Below are 13,930 nucleotides of genomic sequence, written 5' to 3'. Positions count from 1 at the left end.
CATTTGCTAGTATAAACAATATGTTGCATTTCTATAGTGAAGTGTAAATATCCTTCTACTCTTTTATGACCCTATCTAGAATTTATTTTAATGTCTGTCTCCTCCTGTAGATTGTAAGCTCCTTATGGGCAGAGATCAGGTCTACCAACCCTATCATATTGGACTTTCTCGAGTGCTTAGTGTGGTACTCTGCACACAGTAAGTGCTCAATAAATACCACGGAGTAATCGATTAAGGACAAGTACACGGCATTAAGAAATTTTCAATTTTGGGGTATTTGCATACCCCAGGTTACAGCCACCTCAAGATATATAGAACCCAGGGATTTAGCCTTTAACGTTGGACACTTGGCAATCCATGACATTACTGCAAGGTGAAAAAACAGATGAAGAAGTTATGGTCTCTCACCTCCACCTAAAACTTGAGGATCACGAATTTTCACGCAGAGAGGAACTTCATGTTATTTGTCCAGAGGCTTTGGAACTCAGACTAATTCATGAGATGTAAGCTGGTGGAAAAATGTAACCCACGAGTCCGCTATTCACCATGCAACTCAGCTTTTGAGAAGCCCGTAACGGCTGTATCATTGGGTAGGCCTATACTGCATTTCTCTTGACTGCGATATATGATATGTAACAAGCCTACAATAGATAACATATCATAATGTTGCTTCAGATGTAATTTCCTTTTCATTCTGATATACCCATAGTGGAAGATCTTTCTCCACAAGTTTCCCCACTCCTCAAACCCCTCCAGTGGTTGCCCATCCATGCCTGCATCAATAATAATGACAGTAATAATAAAAATAACAATACTAAGTTAGAGGGTGGGTACAAGGTAATCAGTTTGGACATAGTCCCTGTCCCACATTCACTCATTTAATAGTATTTATTGAGCGCTATGTGCACAGCACTGTACTAAGCGCTTGGAATGTACAAATCGGCAACAGATAGAGACAGTCCCTGCCCTTTGACGGGCTTACAGTCTAATCGGGGGAGACAGGCAGACAAGAACAATGGCACTAAATAAAGTCAAGGGGAAGAACATCACAAAAAACAATGGCAAATAAATACAATCAGGGTGATATACATGTCAATAAACAAAATAAATAGGGTGATGAAGATATATACAGTTGACACATGAGACTCAAAGTTTAAGCAGGAGGGAGTAGGATTTAATCCCCATTTTACAGAGGAGGAAACTGAAGCACAGAAATGTGAAGTGACTTGCCCAGGCTCACCCAGCGAACCAGTGGCAGAGGCGGAATTAGAACACAGGTCCTCTGATTCCCAGGCCCATGCTCCTTACGTTAGGCCACGCTGCTCAAAGCCTGAAGCAGGAACACCTCACCACTGGCTTTAAGGCATTCAATCAATCAAGCAATCAATCAAGTGTATTTATTAAGGACTTACTGTGTGCAGAGCACTGTTCTAAGCACGCGGGAGAGTATAATATAACGGAGTTGGTAGACACGTTCCCTGCCCGCAGTGAGCTTACAGTCTATCGGCTCTCTCCCCACCTACCTACCATCTCTCCTCTCCTACTACAACGCAGCCTGCACACCTCGCTCCTCTCATACCAACCTATCACTGCACGTTGCTCTGACCTCTCTTACCTTTGACCTCTTGTTGACGCCCTCCTCCTAATCAGGAATGCCTTCCCCCATTACATCTGACAGACTGCCATTCTCCCCATCACACTTCCTCCAGGCAGTCTTCCCTGATTGATCGCTCATCTCTTCATCCTGTATCCATCCCTATGTTCTTGAATCCTCACCCCCTATGATCTATACACTCATACCAGTCCCATCCCCACCGAGCACCTTCATACATGCAAATTATTTTAGTCCCCTTCTCTGCTACACTGTAAGCTCCTTGTGGACAGGAATCATGTCTCCTACTAATAATAACAATAATAATAATGATGATTGTGGTATTCCTTAAGCACTTACCAGGTGCCAAGCACTGTACTGAACAGTGGAGAGTATACAAGCAAATCGGATTGGAAACAGTCCCCGTCCCACAGTAGGGCTCACAATCTCTATCCCCATTTCAAAGATGAGGTCACTGAGGCACAGAGAAGTGAAGTGAGTTGCCCCAGGTCACACAGCACACATGTGGAGGAGCCGGGATTAGAACCCATGACCTTCTGACTACTGGGCCCACGCTCTATCCACTCTGCTACGCTGCTTCTACTGATTCCATTGCACTCTCTCAAGGGCTCAGTACAGTGCTCTGCACAGACTAAATGCACTGACTGATCGGACTCCAGGGGAGACAACTTTCCATTTTGAATATGGAAGGAACTTGGGAAGGAGGTCTGCGGGGGTGAGAGGAAAAGGGGAGGGTTTAGGAGGTGAAGGGAAGGAGAAGGAATAGAAAGAGAAGAAAGGGTAGAACAGAAGAGCGAAAGGAAGGAAATAAAAGCGGTAAAAACGAGACCATAAGACAGCATCCCTTGCTTCTTTTGTGTTCTCCCTATCCATCAATCATATTTATTTAACACTTACTGGGTGCAGAGCACTGTACTAAGCACTTGGTAGAGGTCCATATAACAGAGTTGGCAGACACATTTCCTGCCCACAACGAGCCTACCCCAAGTACAGTCCCTTGAACACAGGAGAATCTGCATGAATGAAATAATTTATCCCCTCGATGGACCATCTCCTCCTTCTCCTCCTCCTCGGCTTTCTCCTTGTCCTCCACCACCTAGCTCATTCTCTCTGGGCTGCAGGACCGAGCCAGTGTTCTTCTCATGCCTGGCCCTGACCCCACAAGGCTGAGCAGAAAGGCCTCCGTGGAGCTATTTAAGCTGGAACAGTCCCCCACCCCCTGCCACATGAACATTACTGCTGGGGGGGAACAGGGAGACTGGTCCAGGTCACACAGCCTCTGCAGTGGCAAAATGGCTGCTCGGTATCGGTGACAAGGTCAGGGAGGTTGAAAGTAGCTCTGGCTGGTCCTGCTGGCAAATGAGGCCCACCGAGGCCATGAGCGGTCGCTTTGTGGGGACAACATAGCCTTGGAACCTCTGAGACGATGCTGAGCGCTTTTTCAACTTGTCTGCTGTGTGACCCTGGGCAAATCACTTCGCTTCTTCGTGCCTCAGTTACCTCGTCTGTAAAACGGGGATGAAGACTTGAGCCCCAAGTGGGACAGGGTCTGTGTCCAACCTGATTACCTTGCATCTACCCCAGAACTTGTAACGGTGCTTAGCTAATAGTAAACACTTTAAACAAATACCATGATTACTGTTATTATTATTCAACTAAGCGGGCAACTAGAGTGAGCCCATCCCAGCCTTTGAAGTCAGACAAGGCCCATGTGGAGCCAAGGTGGCATACCATGGCAAAGCTCATTGATTAATCCAGCCCAAAGTCCTAAAATCTCTGTCCTTAAGGGATGACTTTTTTCCAAGAAGGACAAAGGCCAATAAGGAAATTACATTCTTCTTCCAAAAAGAGTTTTTTTGAAAGTAGATGGCATCGTGAATAGCTCAATGGTGAAAAATGTGGAAGGGAAATAATGATCAGCAGTGACACTTTCAAAGGGGAAGAAAACTGGCAGGGTTCAGGCCAGAAGCATAAAAAGACTACGATTTGGCTGAGGCCACATGGCAAAACATTTCCATAATTTCAAGCCAGGATTGTACCCACCTTATTGATACAACCAAAAACTTCAATTAAGGCATGTCTGATGATCAATAGAGTGACCACGTCGATAGTATTTTCTCTGTAATTTGATCCCAATTTTCAGTGCATTCAGAAGGCCCTTTGACCTCAGTTTGGCAGTCAAAATAACATGAGTATGAGTCTAGTAGACAGATCAAGTGGAAATCTTTTTTTCTGAGTTATCTTTCAGAAACTGCAATTATCTCCATTTCCCCTGAAACTCTTTGGCATTTATTTTCTTTAGCCTTTCTTTTGTGTAATACATGCTTCTGCATACAAGATTGTGATGTCTGGTAGACCGCGGTTATCTAAGAGTCATTGTATGACCAGCATTTTAATTAGTTTGAAGAGGCCCTTCATGACCAGCAGTGATCCAAAGTCTACTGCTCCTATCTCAACCAATTATTCAAAAGAAACTCCCTTTTTTATAGATTTGACAAATCGCCATTAGGGGAGCTAAGTGGACTTCAGTCTTGGATGTTCCATGTGATTATAAGGTAGACAAGAAGGCATATTTCTAGGACAGAGGCAAACCTTTTTAATTGAGTTGATTCCTCATCAACACGCCCCATAGATTCTAAGGGTGGTTTCTTACTCCTTGAACATCTTAAAAGAAAGATAAATCTTTGCTATTCTGTTTGCTCTACAAAACAGGAGCTGAGCTAGGCCGCGATAAGTGGTGGAGAAGGGATGAAATTAGAGCCATCGGGGGCTACGTGCAGACAGGCTCAGGGGGCATGGGGCAAGGCGGGTCCTCGTTTGCAAAACCAGCAGCAGCCCTGATTATGGGTTCAGACCAACACCATTCTAAAATCTTTGACTTAATCTTTCCTCATTAGACAAATAACATTCTGTCAAAGATGTTATACATGAAAGCTACAGAAGAATCATACAAATGGCGAGAAGAGAATCTCATGGTGATCATCTGAGGCTATATTATAAACTCGGCGTGACTCAGTGGAAAGAGCACGGGCTTAGGAGTCAGGAGTCATGGGTTCTACTCCCGGCTCCACCACCTGTCAGCTGTGTGACTGTGGGCAAGTCACTTAACCTCTCGGTGCTTCAGTTACCTCATCTGTAAAATGGGGATGAAGACAGTGAGCCTCACGTGGGACAACCTGATGACCCTGTATCTACCCCTGCGCTTAGAACAGTGCTCTGCACATAGTAAGCGCTTAACAAATACCATTATTATTATTGTTGTTATTATTATTATTATCAATAATCTCCTTGTGGATAGAAATTTTTGTCATCTTCTACTGTACTCTCTTAAGCGATTAGTACAGGGCTCCGCATACATTCTTCACTCAACAAGTACTGTCGATTTAATAAGGATTGCTATTGTTCTTGTCTGTCTCCCCCGATTAGACTTTAAGCCCATCAAAGGGCAGGGGCTGTCTCCATCTGTTACCGATTTGTACATTCCAAGTGCTTAGTACAGTGCTCTGCACATAGTAAGCGCTCAATAGGAGAAGCAGCATGGCTCAGTGGAAAGAGCACGGGCTTTGGAGTCAGAGGTCATGGGTTCGAATCCCAGCTCTGCCACTTGTCTGCTGTGTGACCGTGGGCAAGTCACTTCACTTCTCTATGCCTCAGTTACCTCATCTGTAAAATGGGGATGAAGACTGTGAGCCCCTCGTGGGACAACCTGATTCCCTTGTGTCTACCCCAGCGCTTAGAACAGTGCTCTGCACACAGTAAGCGGTTAACAAATACCAACATTATTAAATACTACTGAATGAATAAGGATGTAACGAAAGCTTCCCTCAAGGTGAGTTAGGATTAGTGTCATTCACTCATGCACTCATTCAATCATAGTTATTGGGTGCTTACTGTGTGCAGAGCATTGTACTGTGCACTTGAGAGAGTACAGTAAAACAATGAACAGACATATTCCCTGCCCACAATGAACTTACAGTCTAGTGGTGGGGAGACAAATCTTAATATAAATAAATGAATAAATAACAGATATGTACATAAGTGCCGTGGGGCCGGGAGTGGGGAAGAACAAAGGGAGCAAGTCAGGCGATGCAGAAGGGAGTGGGAGAAGAGGAGAGGGAGGGCGTAGTCTGGGAAGGCCTCCTGGAGGAGCTGGGTCTTCAATAAGGCTTTGAAGTGGGGCGAGGAATTGTCCGCCGGATTTGAGGAGGGAAGGCGTTCCGGGCCAGAGGCAGGACATGGGGCAGGACTCAGTGGCGAGACAGGCGAGATCAAGACAAGGTGAGAAGTGAGGAGTGAAGAGTGCGAGCTGGGTTGTAGTAGGAGAGTAGTCAGGTGAGGTAGGAGGGGACGAGATGATGGCGTGCTTTAAAGCCAATGGTGAGGAGTTATTGTTTGATATGGAGGTGGATGGGCAACCGCCGGAGGTGACATGTCCTGACCGTTTCTGTAGACAAATGATCCGGGCGGCAGAGTGAAGTATGGACTGGAGTGAGGAAAGGCAGGAGGTTGGGAGGTCAGCAAGGAGGCGGATGCAGTGATCCAGGCGGGATAGGAGGAGTGACTGTATTAACGTGATAGCAGTTTGGATGGAGAGGAAAGGGCGGATTTTAGCACTGTTGTGACGGTGGGACCGACAGGATTTAGTGATGGATCGAATATGTGGGTGGAATGAGAGAGAGGAATTAAGGATAACACCAAGGTTATGGGCTTGTGAGACAGGAAGCATGGTGGTGCCATCTAAAGTAATGGGAAAGTCAGGGGGAGGAAAGGGGTTGGGTGGGAAGATAAGGAGTTCTGTTTAGGAGGCTAAAGGTTAAAGCCTACTGCTTTGTGCCTAATTTTTTTCTATTTCTGACATGTTCCATGACGCCAGAAGGTCGGCCATGATTACATGTCTACCAACTCTGTTGTATTCTCCCAAGTGCTTAGTACAATGCTCTAAAAAGAAAGAGTTCTAAAAACAAGCAGCATGGCTTAGTGGAAAGAGCCCGGGCCTGGGAGTCAGAGGTCGAGGGTTCTAACCCGGCTCCGCCGCTTATCAGCTGTGTGGCTTTGGCTGAGTAACTTAACTTCTCTGTGCCTCAATTACCTCATCTGTCAAATGGGGATTAAGACTGTGAGCCCCACCTGGGGCAACCTGACTACCTTGTATCTACCCCAGCACTCGGAACAGTGCCTGGCACCTAGGAAGAGCTTAGCAAATACCATCATTATTATTATTATTAAAAACAGCAAGAGTTCAGTAAATACCTTTTTACGGTATTTGTTAAGTGATTTCTATGTGCTAGGCATTCTATTAAGTGTTGGGGTAGATACAAGATAATCGTGTTGGACACAGTCCCGGTCCCACATGGGGCTCACAGTCTTAATCCCCATTTGACAGTTGAGGAAACTGAGTCCCAGAGAAGTTAAGTGACTTGCCCAAGGACACCCATCAGACAAGTGGAAGAACCCGGGTTAGAATCCAGGTCCTCTTGACTCCCAAGCTCGTGCTCCTTTCTCTTGATCACGCCGCTTCTCACCATTGACTGACTGACTGATTACATCAAGCAAGGAATCCCTTATTTTCTAGCCCTGAACTGTCAAGGAAAATGAACAAAGCCAAAAAAATAAGGATTATCAACTCAGTGTTTCCTCAGAGAAGATCTATGCCAGACACCGCAAAATCAGACCTGAATCGAATCTCCCTAAGTAAAGGCAATTTCCATTCTCAAAAGATGAGAACATTAATAGGAATCTGGATAAAAGTCAATTCTCATGTGTTCATCATGATCTGAAAAACAAAATGCACTGAAATAAAATGATTACAATTTAAAAAGGGTAAGCCAAAAAAAATGAGTAAAGAAGCCAAAGAATTAACTGTTGGCCTCTCCAAAAGGGCTTCTCATTAAATAGGGATTTTTTTTATTTTAAAAATAAAAACAACTCTGAATGGTTGCTTAGACACAACAATTCATTACAGTGATGTTATAAAGATAACAGCCATTCAGTCTGTCACCGAATCAGTTGGTTCAACCTTGTCAATGTTGTTGAAATCCACACTTTGCCTCTCAACGCGAGCTGGAATATATATAGATTTATAGAGATATAGATTTGGGAATCATCTGCAGAAATGGTATTTGAAGACATAGTAGGGAATGAGTTAATAATAATTGTGATATTTCTTCAGCATTTATTATGTCCCAGCCACTGTACTAAGCGTTGGGGTGGATACAAGCAAATCAGGTTAGACAGAGTCCTTGTCCCATATGGGGCTCACAGTGTTAGTCTCCATTTAGTTAACTGAGGCACAGAGAAGTAAAGTGACTTGTGCAAGGTCACTCTGTAGACCAGTGGTGGAACCGGAATTAGGACCCAGGTCCTTCTGACTCCCTGGCCCGTGCTCTATCCACCAGGCCACGCTGCTTCTCTGGGGAGTTCCCAGGCCCATTATCTTGTACGTGGCACAGTGCTTGGCACATGGTAAGCCCTTAATAAGTACCACAGTTATCATTAGCATTTGTTGAGTATTTTCTGTAGGAAGAGCATGGTCTAATCTCTTGGGAAAATGCAAGGGAGGTTGAATCACTCAGTCGGTCATTAATATTTACTGAGCACTTACTGTGTGCAGAGCAATATACTAAGCGCTTGGAGAGTACGATATTAACGGAGTTGGTAGACATGTTCCCTGCCCACAAGGAACTTGCAGTCTAGAGGACTAGTTTAGAAGGTATAATCCTTGCCTTCGAAGTATTTAAAATCTAATGGGGTGAGCCAGGCACAAAACCATTTACAGATAAACGGGTGAGGAGAGTAGATAAATGGTACTGTGCACCAATAGGTGATCACAGTAGAAGAGACTCTATGTAAACCAGTAAGGTGAAATAACACTATGGGTGCGGTAGCACAAAATTGTCAAGGTGGAAGTTGGGAGCAGAAAAAGTAATAATGGAAAAGATGAGGTTTAGCAGGCCTCTGAAGTTGGGGAGAGTCCTAGCCTGGTAGATGTGAAGGAGGGAGTGAGGGAGTTCTCATGGCACTCTATCCCAAGCATCAGATATGATGTGAAGTGACATCTACTGTATTCCACTTCTCTCAATAAAATATGGAATTCATTAGATCTGAGTTCTAGTTCTGCTTCTGCAAGTAGGGGAATACCTCCTATGCGGTAAAGTCTTCTTATCAAAGAATGCATAAGACAATCCTTGAGATGGCTCTAGGTCCAGAAGAAATTCTGAAAAATAGTTATTTGGGGGGTATAATAGCAGGGAACAACACTGGAAGTGAGCTGGGTCTCACTGACACACAGTAGAACCTGCATGTGAATCTGAATTTATTTACAGGTATGTGTTAAACTCTATGTGTCAGGCATTGTTCTAAGCACTAGGGTAGATGAAATTCAATCAGGTCAGAGAGTCCCTGTCCCACATGAGGCTCACAGTCTAAGGAGGAGGGAGACCTGGGACTGAACCTCCATTTTATAGTTGAGGAAACTGTAGAGTCCCAGAAAAGATAATAGACTTGCCCAAGGTCACACAACAGGTAAGTGATGGAGCTGGGATTAGAACCCAGGTCCTCTGACTCCCAGGCCCATGCTCTATCCGCTAGGCCATGCTGCTTCCAGTGCTCTTCCATGCCCTTCACAACCACTATCGCTACAATCGATTCCTTCACTCCATCACTGAAGTAAACAGGCAACTCCATTATCATAATCATCGCTGAGGAATTTTACTTGTTTCCCAGGCCCCTTAGACCTAGTATTGAACCAAAAGTCAACAGTTCCAGAACATCTGTTATAAGGAAAACAGTTCACGAGTCCTTCCCACTTTCCTTTTGCTGCCCTTATCCCACACAGCCAATTTGGAAACATGGTCCGCCTTTTTTTTTTAATGGTATTTGTTAAGCGCTTATTATGTGCCAGGCACTGTATTAAGCACTGGGGTAGATACAATGCTTGGCATAGTAACACTTAACAAACATCATTATTATTACTGTTATACAAGCTAATCAGATTGGACATAGTCCATATCCTCCATGGGGCTTAAGGTCTTAATCCCCATTTAACAGATGAGGTAACTGAGGCACAGAGAAGGGAAGTGACTTGTCCAAAGTCACACAGTGGACAGGTGGTGGAACCGGCATTAGAATAATAATAATAATGGCATTTGTTAAGTGCTTACTATGTGCCAGGCACTGTACTAAGCGCTCCTTCTGACTCCAGGTCTGTGCTCTACCCACTAGGCCATGCTGCTCTCTACATTCTACCCACACAGGCAATAGCTTCAGTTACATATAATTATTTCTCCTGGAGGAACTGATTCCATGTTTGATGTAGTAGCTTATGCTACCGGGCATTTCTCTAAAACCTACTAGTGAAATGGATGGTATTAATCAAGACTGTGTGTAGAGGACTGTACTGACCACTTGGGAAAATACCTCAGGAAAAGCCTGTAACGCTCTCCTCAATCAGTCCCCTCTACTCCTCCTGACCTCCCACCTTTCTACCTTTTATCAGTTACCTAGAAAAACAAAGCTACATTTATGAGATTTTTTTTTAATTTTAAAACAGGGATTAAAGACTGAGATCAACTCTCCTTAATTAACCTTTTACAGGCAGAATCTCCAGTTTATAAAATGGGAACCAGAGGAAAAAAATAGACACTCTTGTAAATCCAAAAACAGAAATGACACCACCTTGAGGAGTTTTTAATCTACTTTATCTTACCCATGTAACCAAGACAAAGTATATCATTAGTATTATCATTATGAGTATAATATAATAACAATGATAATAATGTTGGTATTTGTTAAGCGCTCAATGTAAGCCGAGCACTGTTCTAAGCGCTGGGGTAGATATAGGGTAATTAAGTTGTCCCATGTGAGGCTCACAGTCTTAATCCCCATTTTACAGATGAGGTAACGGAGGCACTGAGAAGTTAATGTATTCACAGCTGGTACTTGTCAAATTGCTTGACAACATATTTAACATAGATTAATAATTATTGTCATAATAATATGAACATATATTAACACAATATTCAACATATTAACTAATCTGGGTTTTAAAAGAACTACCCCTGAACTCCTTAAATCCCAGTGCCTTTTGCTTTAAAATGAATACACATACAGCCAATTACTTAATTTATCTGCAGTTTTGTTTTATGACTGATGCCTCCGGCTCCAAAACCAAGAATTCCAAATGAGGGGTGCTGGAAGCAATCACAGTATACCCTGTCAGTGAAGCAAATTTAGCAGTGTGAGAGATTGGCCCTTCCAGGGACTATTCCAAAACAACTCTAAAATCTCCAAAGGCACCTCTTCTCTGAGGACTAACAGGGTGTGTTGCTATCTACTTCTGACAACCGTACCCTTTCTCGAAATGAAGATACTGAGGTCCCACATTCCAGATCTTAGGAGTTTCCAAGAAATTCATCATCGGGGTAATGAAAAAGGCAGGACGCCAACAAGGAAGAATGCAAGGCAACAAAAAGAAAGGAGAAAAATCAGCATAAAGGCCGCAATTTTCCATTCTATAAAGCTTTGGTTCATTCTCACTATGCAGTTCTGGCCAATGCATCTTCAGATGCACATAATGGAACTAGAGAAAGGAAAGGAAACCGGCATGGCCTAATGGAAAGAGAAGGGGCCTGGATTCTAATTGACCGCATACCTACTGTGCGACCTTGGGCAATAGCAACATGGCCTAGTGGACAGAGCACAGGCCTGGGAGTCAGAAGGACCTGGGTTCCGATCCCACCTCTGCCGCTTTTCTGTTGTAGGACCTTAGGCAAGTCACTAAATTTCTCTGTGCAATATCTACCCTATTCCCTCCTCTCAACAAATTAAGATAGTGAAATATGCTCTGTGCAAGCACTTATCCAATAGCACCTTAGATTCCTCCGAGTAGAAGTGTAGCGGGCAAGATGGAGCTCTATGTACCGAACGAATCGAAGGAGCGACGGCAGTGTGCGAGAGGTTGGTTTTCGTTCAAATGTTGGGCCAGGAAGCAAGAGAAATATGGAGTGCCAACTTACCGACTCGAGGTTGACTGGCAGGAAACAGGGTGTCACGACCTTGAAGAAAAAAAGCAACGGAAGTACGTAAGTCACTTCTGTTTCAAAAAGAGGAAGACATACTCTGCAGAAAGGTTTAAGGCAATCAATTTCAGATAGCACCTTACCAATTCCCCAACAGGGGAAAGAAAAAGAATCAATTTGCAGAGACAGAATCTTTGCCCTGGAGTAGTTTACAACCTCCTATCACTCTATCATTTATTTTTATCATCCTTATTATTAACTTTCATTGTCAAGTTCCTGTGAGAAAAGTTAAGGGTGGATTCATCGTCTCTCTAGTAAAGAAAGCTCAGGACAATGAGAACTTCCGGCACAGAAGACACTAAGGTCCTGGTCGTGGAGTACCGGCTTCGTCCCACCCATCGCAACAGTTCACTGTACTTGGAAGAACAGAGTGATGTCCCCCTCTTCAGTAATACTTGTGGAATTTGTTAGGTGCTTACTATTTGACAAGTGCTGTACTACGCTGGAGTACTTATATTATGTAAATGCTGGAGAAGCAGCATGACTTAGTGGATAGAGAGCAGGCCTGGGAGTCAGAAGGCCATGGGTTCTAATCCCAGCTCTTCCACTTGTCTGCTGTGTGACCTAGGGCAAAGTGCATCACTTCTCTGGGCCTCAGTTCCCTCATCTGTAAAATGGGGATTGAGACTCCCCCCTTCTAGACTGTGAGCTCGCTGTGGGCAGGGATTGTCTCTCTCTGTTGTTAAACTGTACTTTCCAAGCACTTAGTACAGTGTTCTGCACACAGTAAGCGCTCAATAAATATGACTGAATGAATGACTGGCTGTGAGCCCCATTTGGGAAAGGGACTGTGTCCAACCCGATTTGCTTGTATCTATTCCAGGGCTTAGTACAGGGTCTGACACATAGTAAGCGCTTAACAAATACCATCATTATAATAATTATTATTACTATTATTCTTAAGGGTTGAGGTATATAAAAGTTAATCGGGTTTCACCTTATTAAAACACTTGCCCCATTCCTTTCTCTCTCTCTGATCCCCATCTTCAACTGTGTACTCTCCAATGGCTACTTCCCCACATTGTTTTCAAGCACGCTCATGGATCCCCCATCCTAAAAAAACCTGGACCTCAGATTCCCTCATTATCATCCCATCTCCCTCCAACCATTCCTCCACCCAATTTTTGAATGGGCTATCTACACTCGCTACCTCCACTTCCTCTCATTCATTCATTCACTTAATAGTATTTATTCAGCGCTTACTATGTGCGGAGCACTGTACTAAGCGTTTGGAATGTACAATTCAGCTACAGATAGAGACAATCCCTGCCCATTGACGGGGCTTACAGACTAATCCTTGACTCTGCACAACATGGGCTTCAATCCCCTTCACTCCATGGAAACTGTGCACACTAAGATCACTGACGACCTCGACCAGCTCTTCCCTTCCTATCTTACATCGCTGATCTCCTACTACAATCCTGCCCGCACACTTCACTTCTCGAATGCCAACCTAATCGCTGTTCCTAGATCTTACCCATCTCACCACCAACCGCTTGCCAACATCCTCCCTCCGGCCTGGAACTCCCTTGCCGTTCAAAGCACTACATAAATCACATCTACTCCTAGAAGTCGTCTCCGATTAAGCCCTCACTTCCCCCATTCAACTTCCCTTCTGAGTTCCTACGTATCTGGGCTTGTAACCCTTAAATACTTTGATATTCACCTAGCTCTACAGCAGCAGGTATGAACAAATTCTTACACCCTGCCGCTTCCCCTATGTGAAATTTATTTTAATATCTGTGTCCCAGACTAGATATAAGCTCATCGAAGCCAGGGACCATGTCTACCAACTCTACTGTATTTACTTACTCGACTGCTTAATACAGTGTTCTACACGCAGGAAGCTTTTGATAAATACCACTGAGAAGTCACTTATCTTCTCTGTGCCTCAGTTCCCTCATCTGAAAAATAGGGATTCAATACTTGTTCTCCCTCCCACTTAGACTGTGAGCTCCAAATGGGATCCGATTATCCTGTATCTACCCCAGAACTTACTACAATGCTCGGCATATAGTAAGCGCTTAAAAAATCAATTAATCAATCATATTTATTGAATGCTTACCGTGTGCACGCACTCTACTAAAAGCTTGGGAGAATGCAACGTAACAGAGTCGGAAGACAGAATCCCTGCCCACAAAGACATTACAGTCTAGAAGGGGAGACAGACATTAATGAAGTAAATGAATTATGGATATGTTCATAAGCACTGTGAGGCTACGGGAGGGGTGAATAAAAGGCA

General features: G+C 44.0%; 1 protein-coding gene across 5 annotated transcripts in view; it reads right to left on the bottom strand.

Moving 5' to 3' along the window:
- TNS3 (tensin 3) overlaps nt 1-13,930 on the bottom strand; it is a 343,445-nt gene that overhangs the window by 195,924 nt on the left and 133,591 nt on the right. For all 5 annotated transcript variants that reach the window (XM_029063073.2, XM_039911723.1, XM_029063070.2 and 2 more), the window contains exon 4: nt 11,626-11,664. Coding sequence is in view for 3 of the 5 variants with exons in the window: in XM_029063070.2 (XP_028918903.1) it covers nt 11,626-11,664 (39 nt within the window). In the remaining 2 variants the exon portion in view is untranslated. The remainder of the gene's footprint in view (nt 1-11,625; nt 11,665-13,930) is intronic.

Source organism: Ornithorhynchus anatinus, chromosome 4 (genome assembly GCF_004115215.2).
Source record: "Ornithorhynchus anatinus isolate Pmale09 chromosome 4, mOrnAna1.pri.v4, whole genome shotgun sequence".
NCBI lineage: Eukaryota > Metazoa > Chordata > Mammalia > Monotremata > Ornithorhynchidae > Ornithorhynchus > Ornithorhynchus anatinus.
The sequence above is the reverse complement of the archived record's forward strand: the minus strand, read 5'-3'. Positions and strand labels throughout refer to the sequence as shown.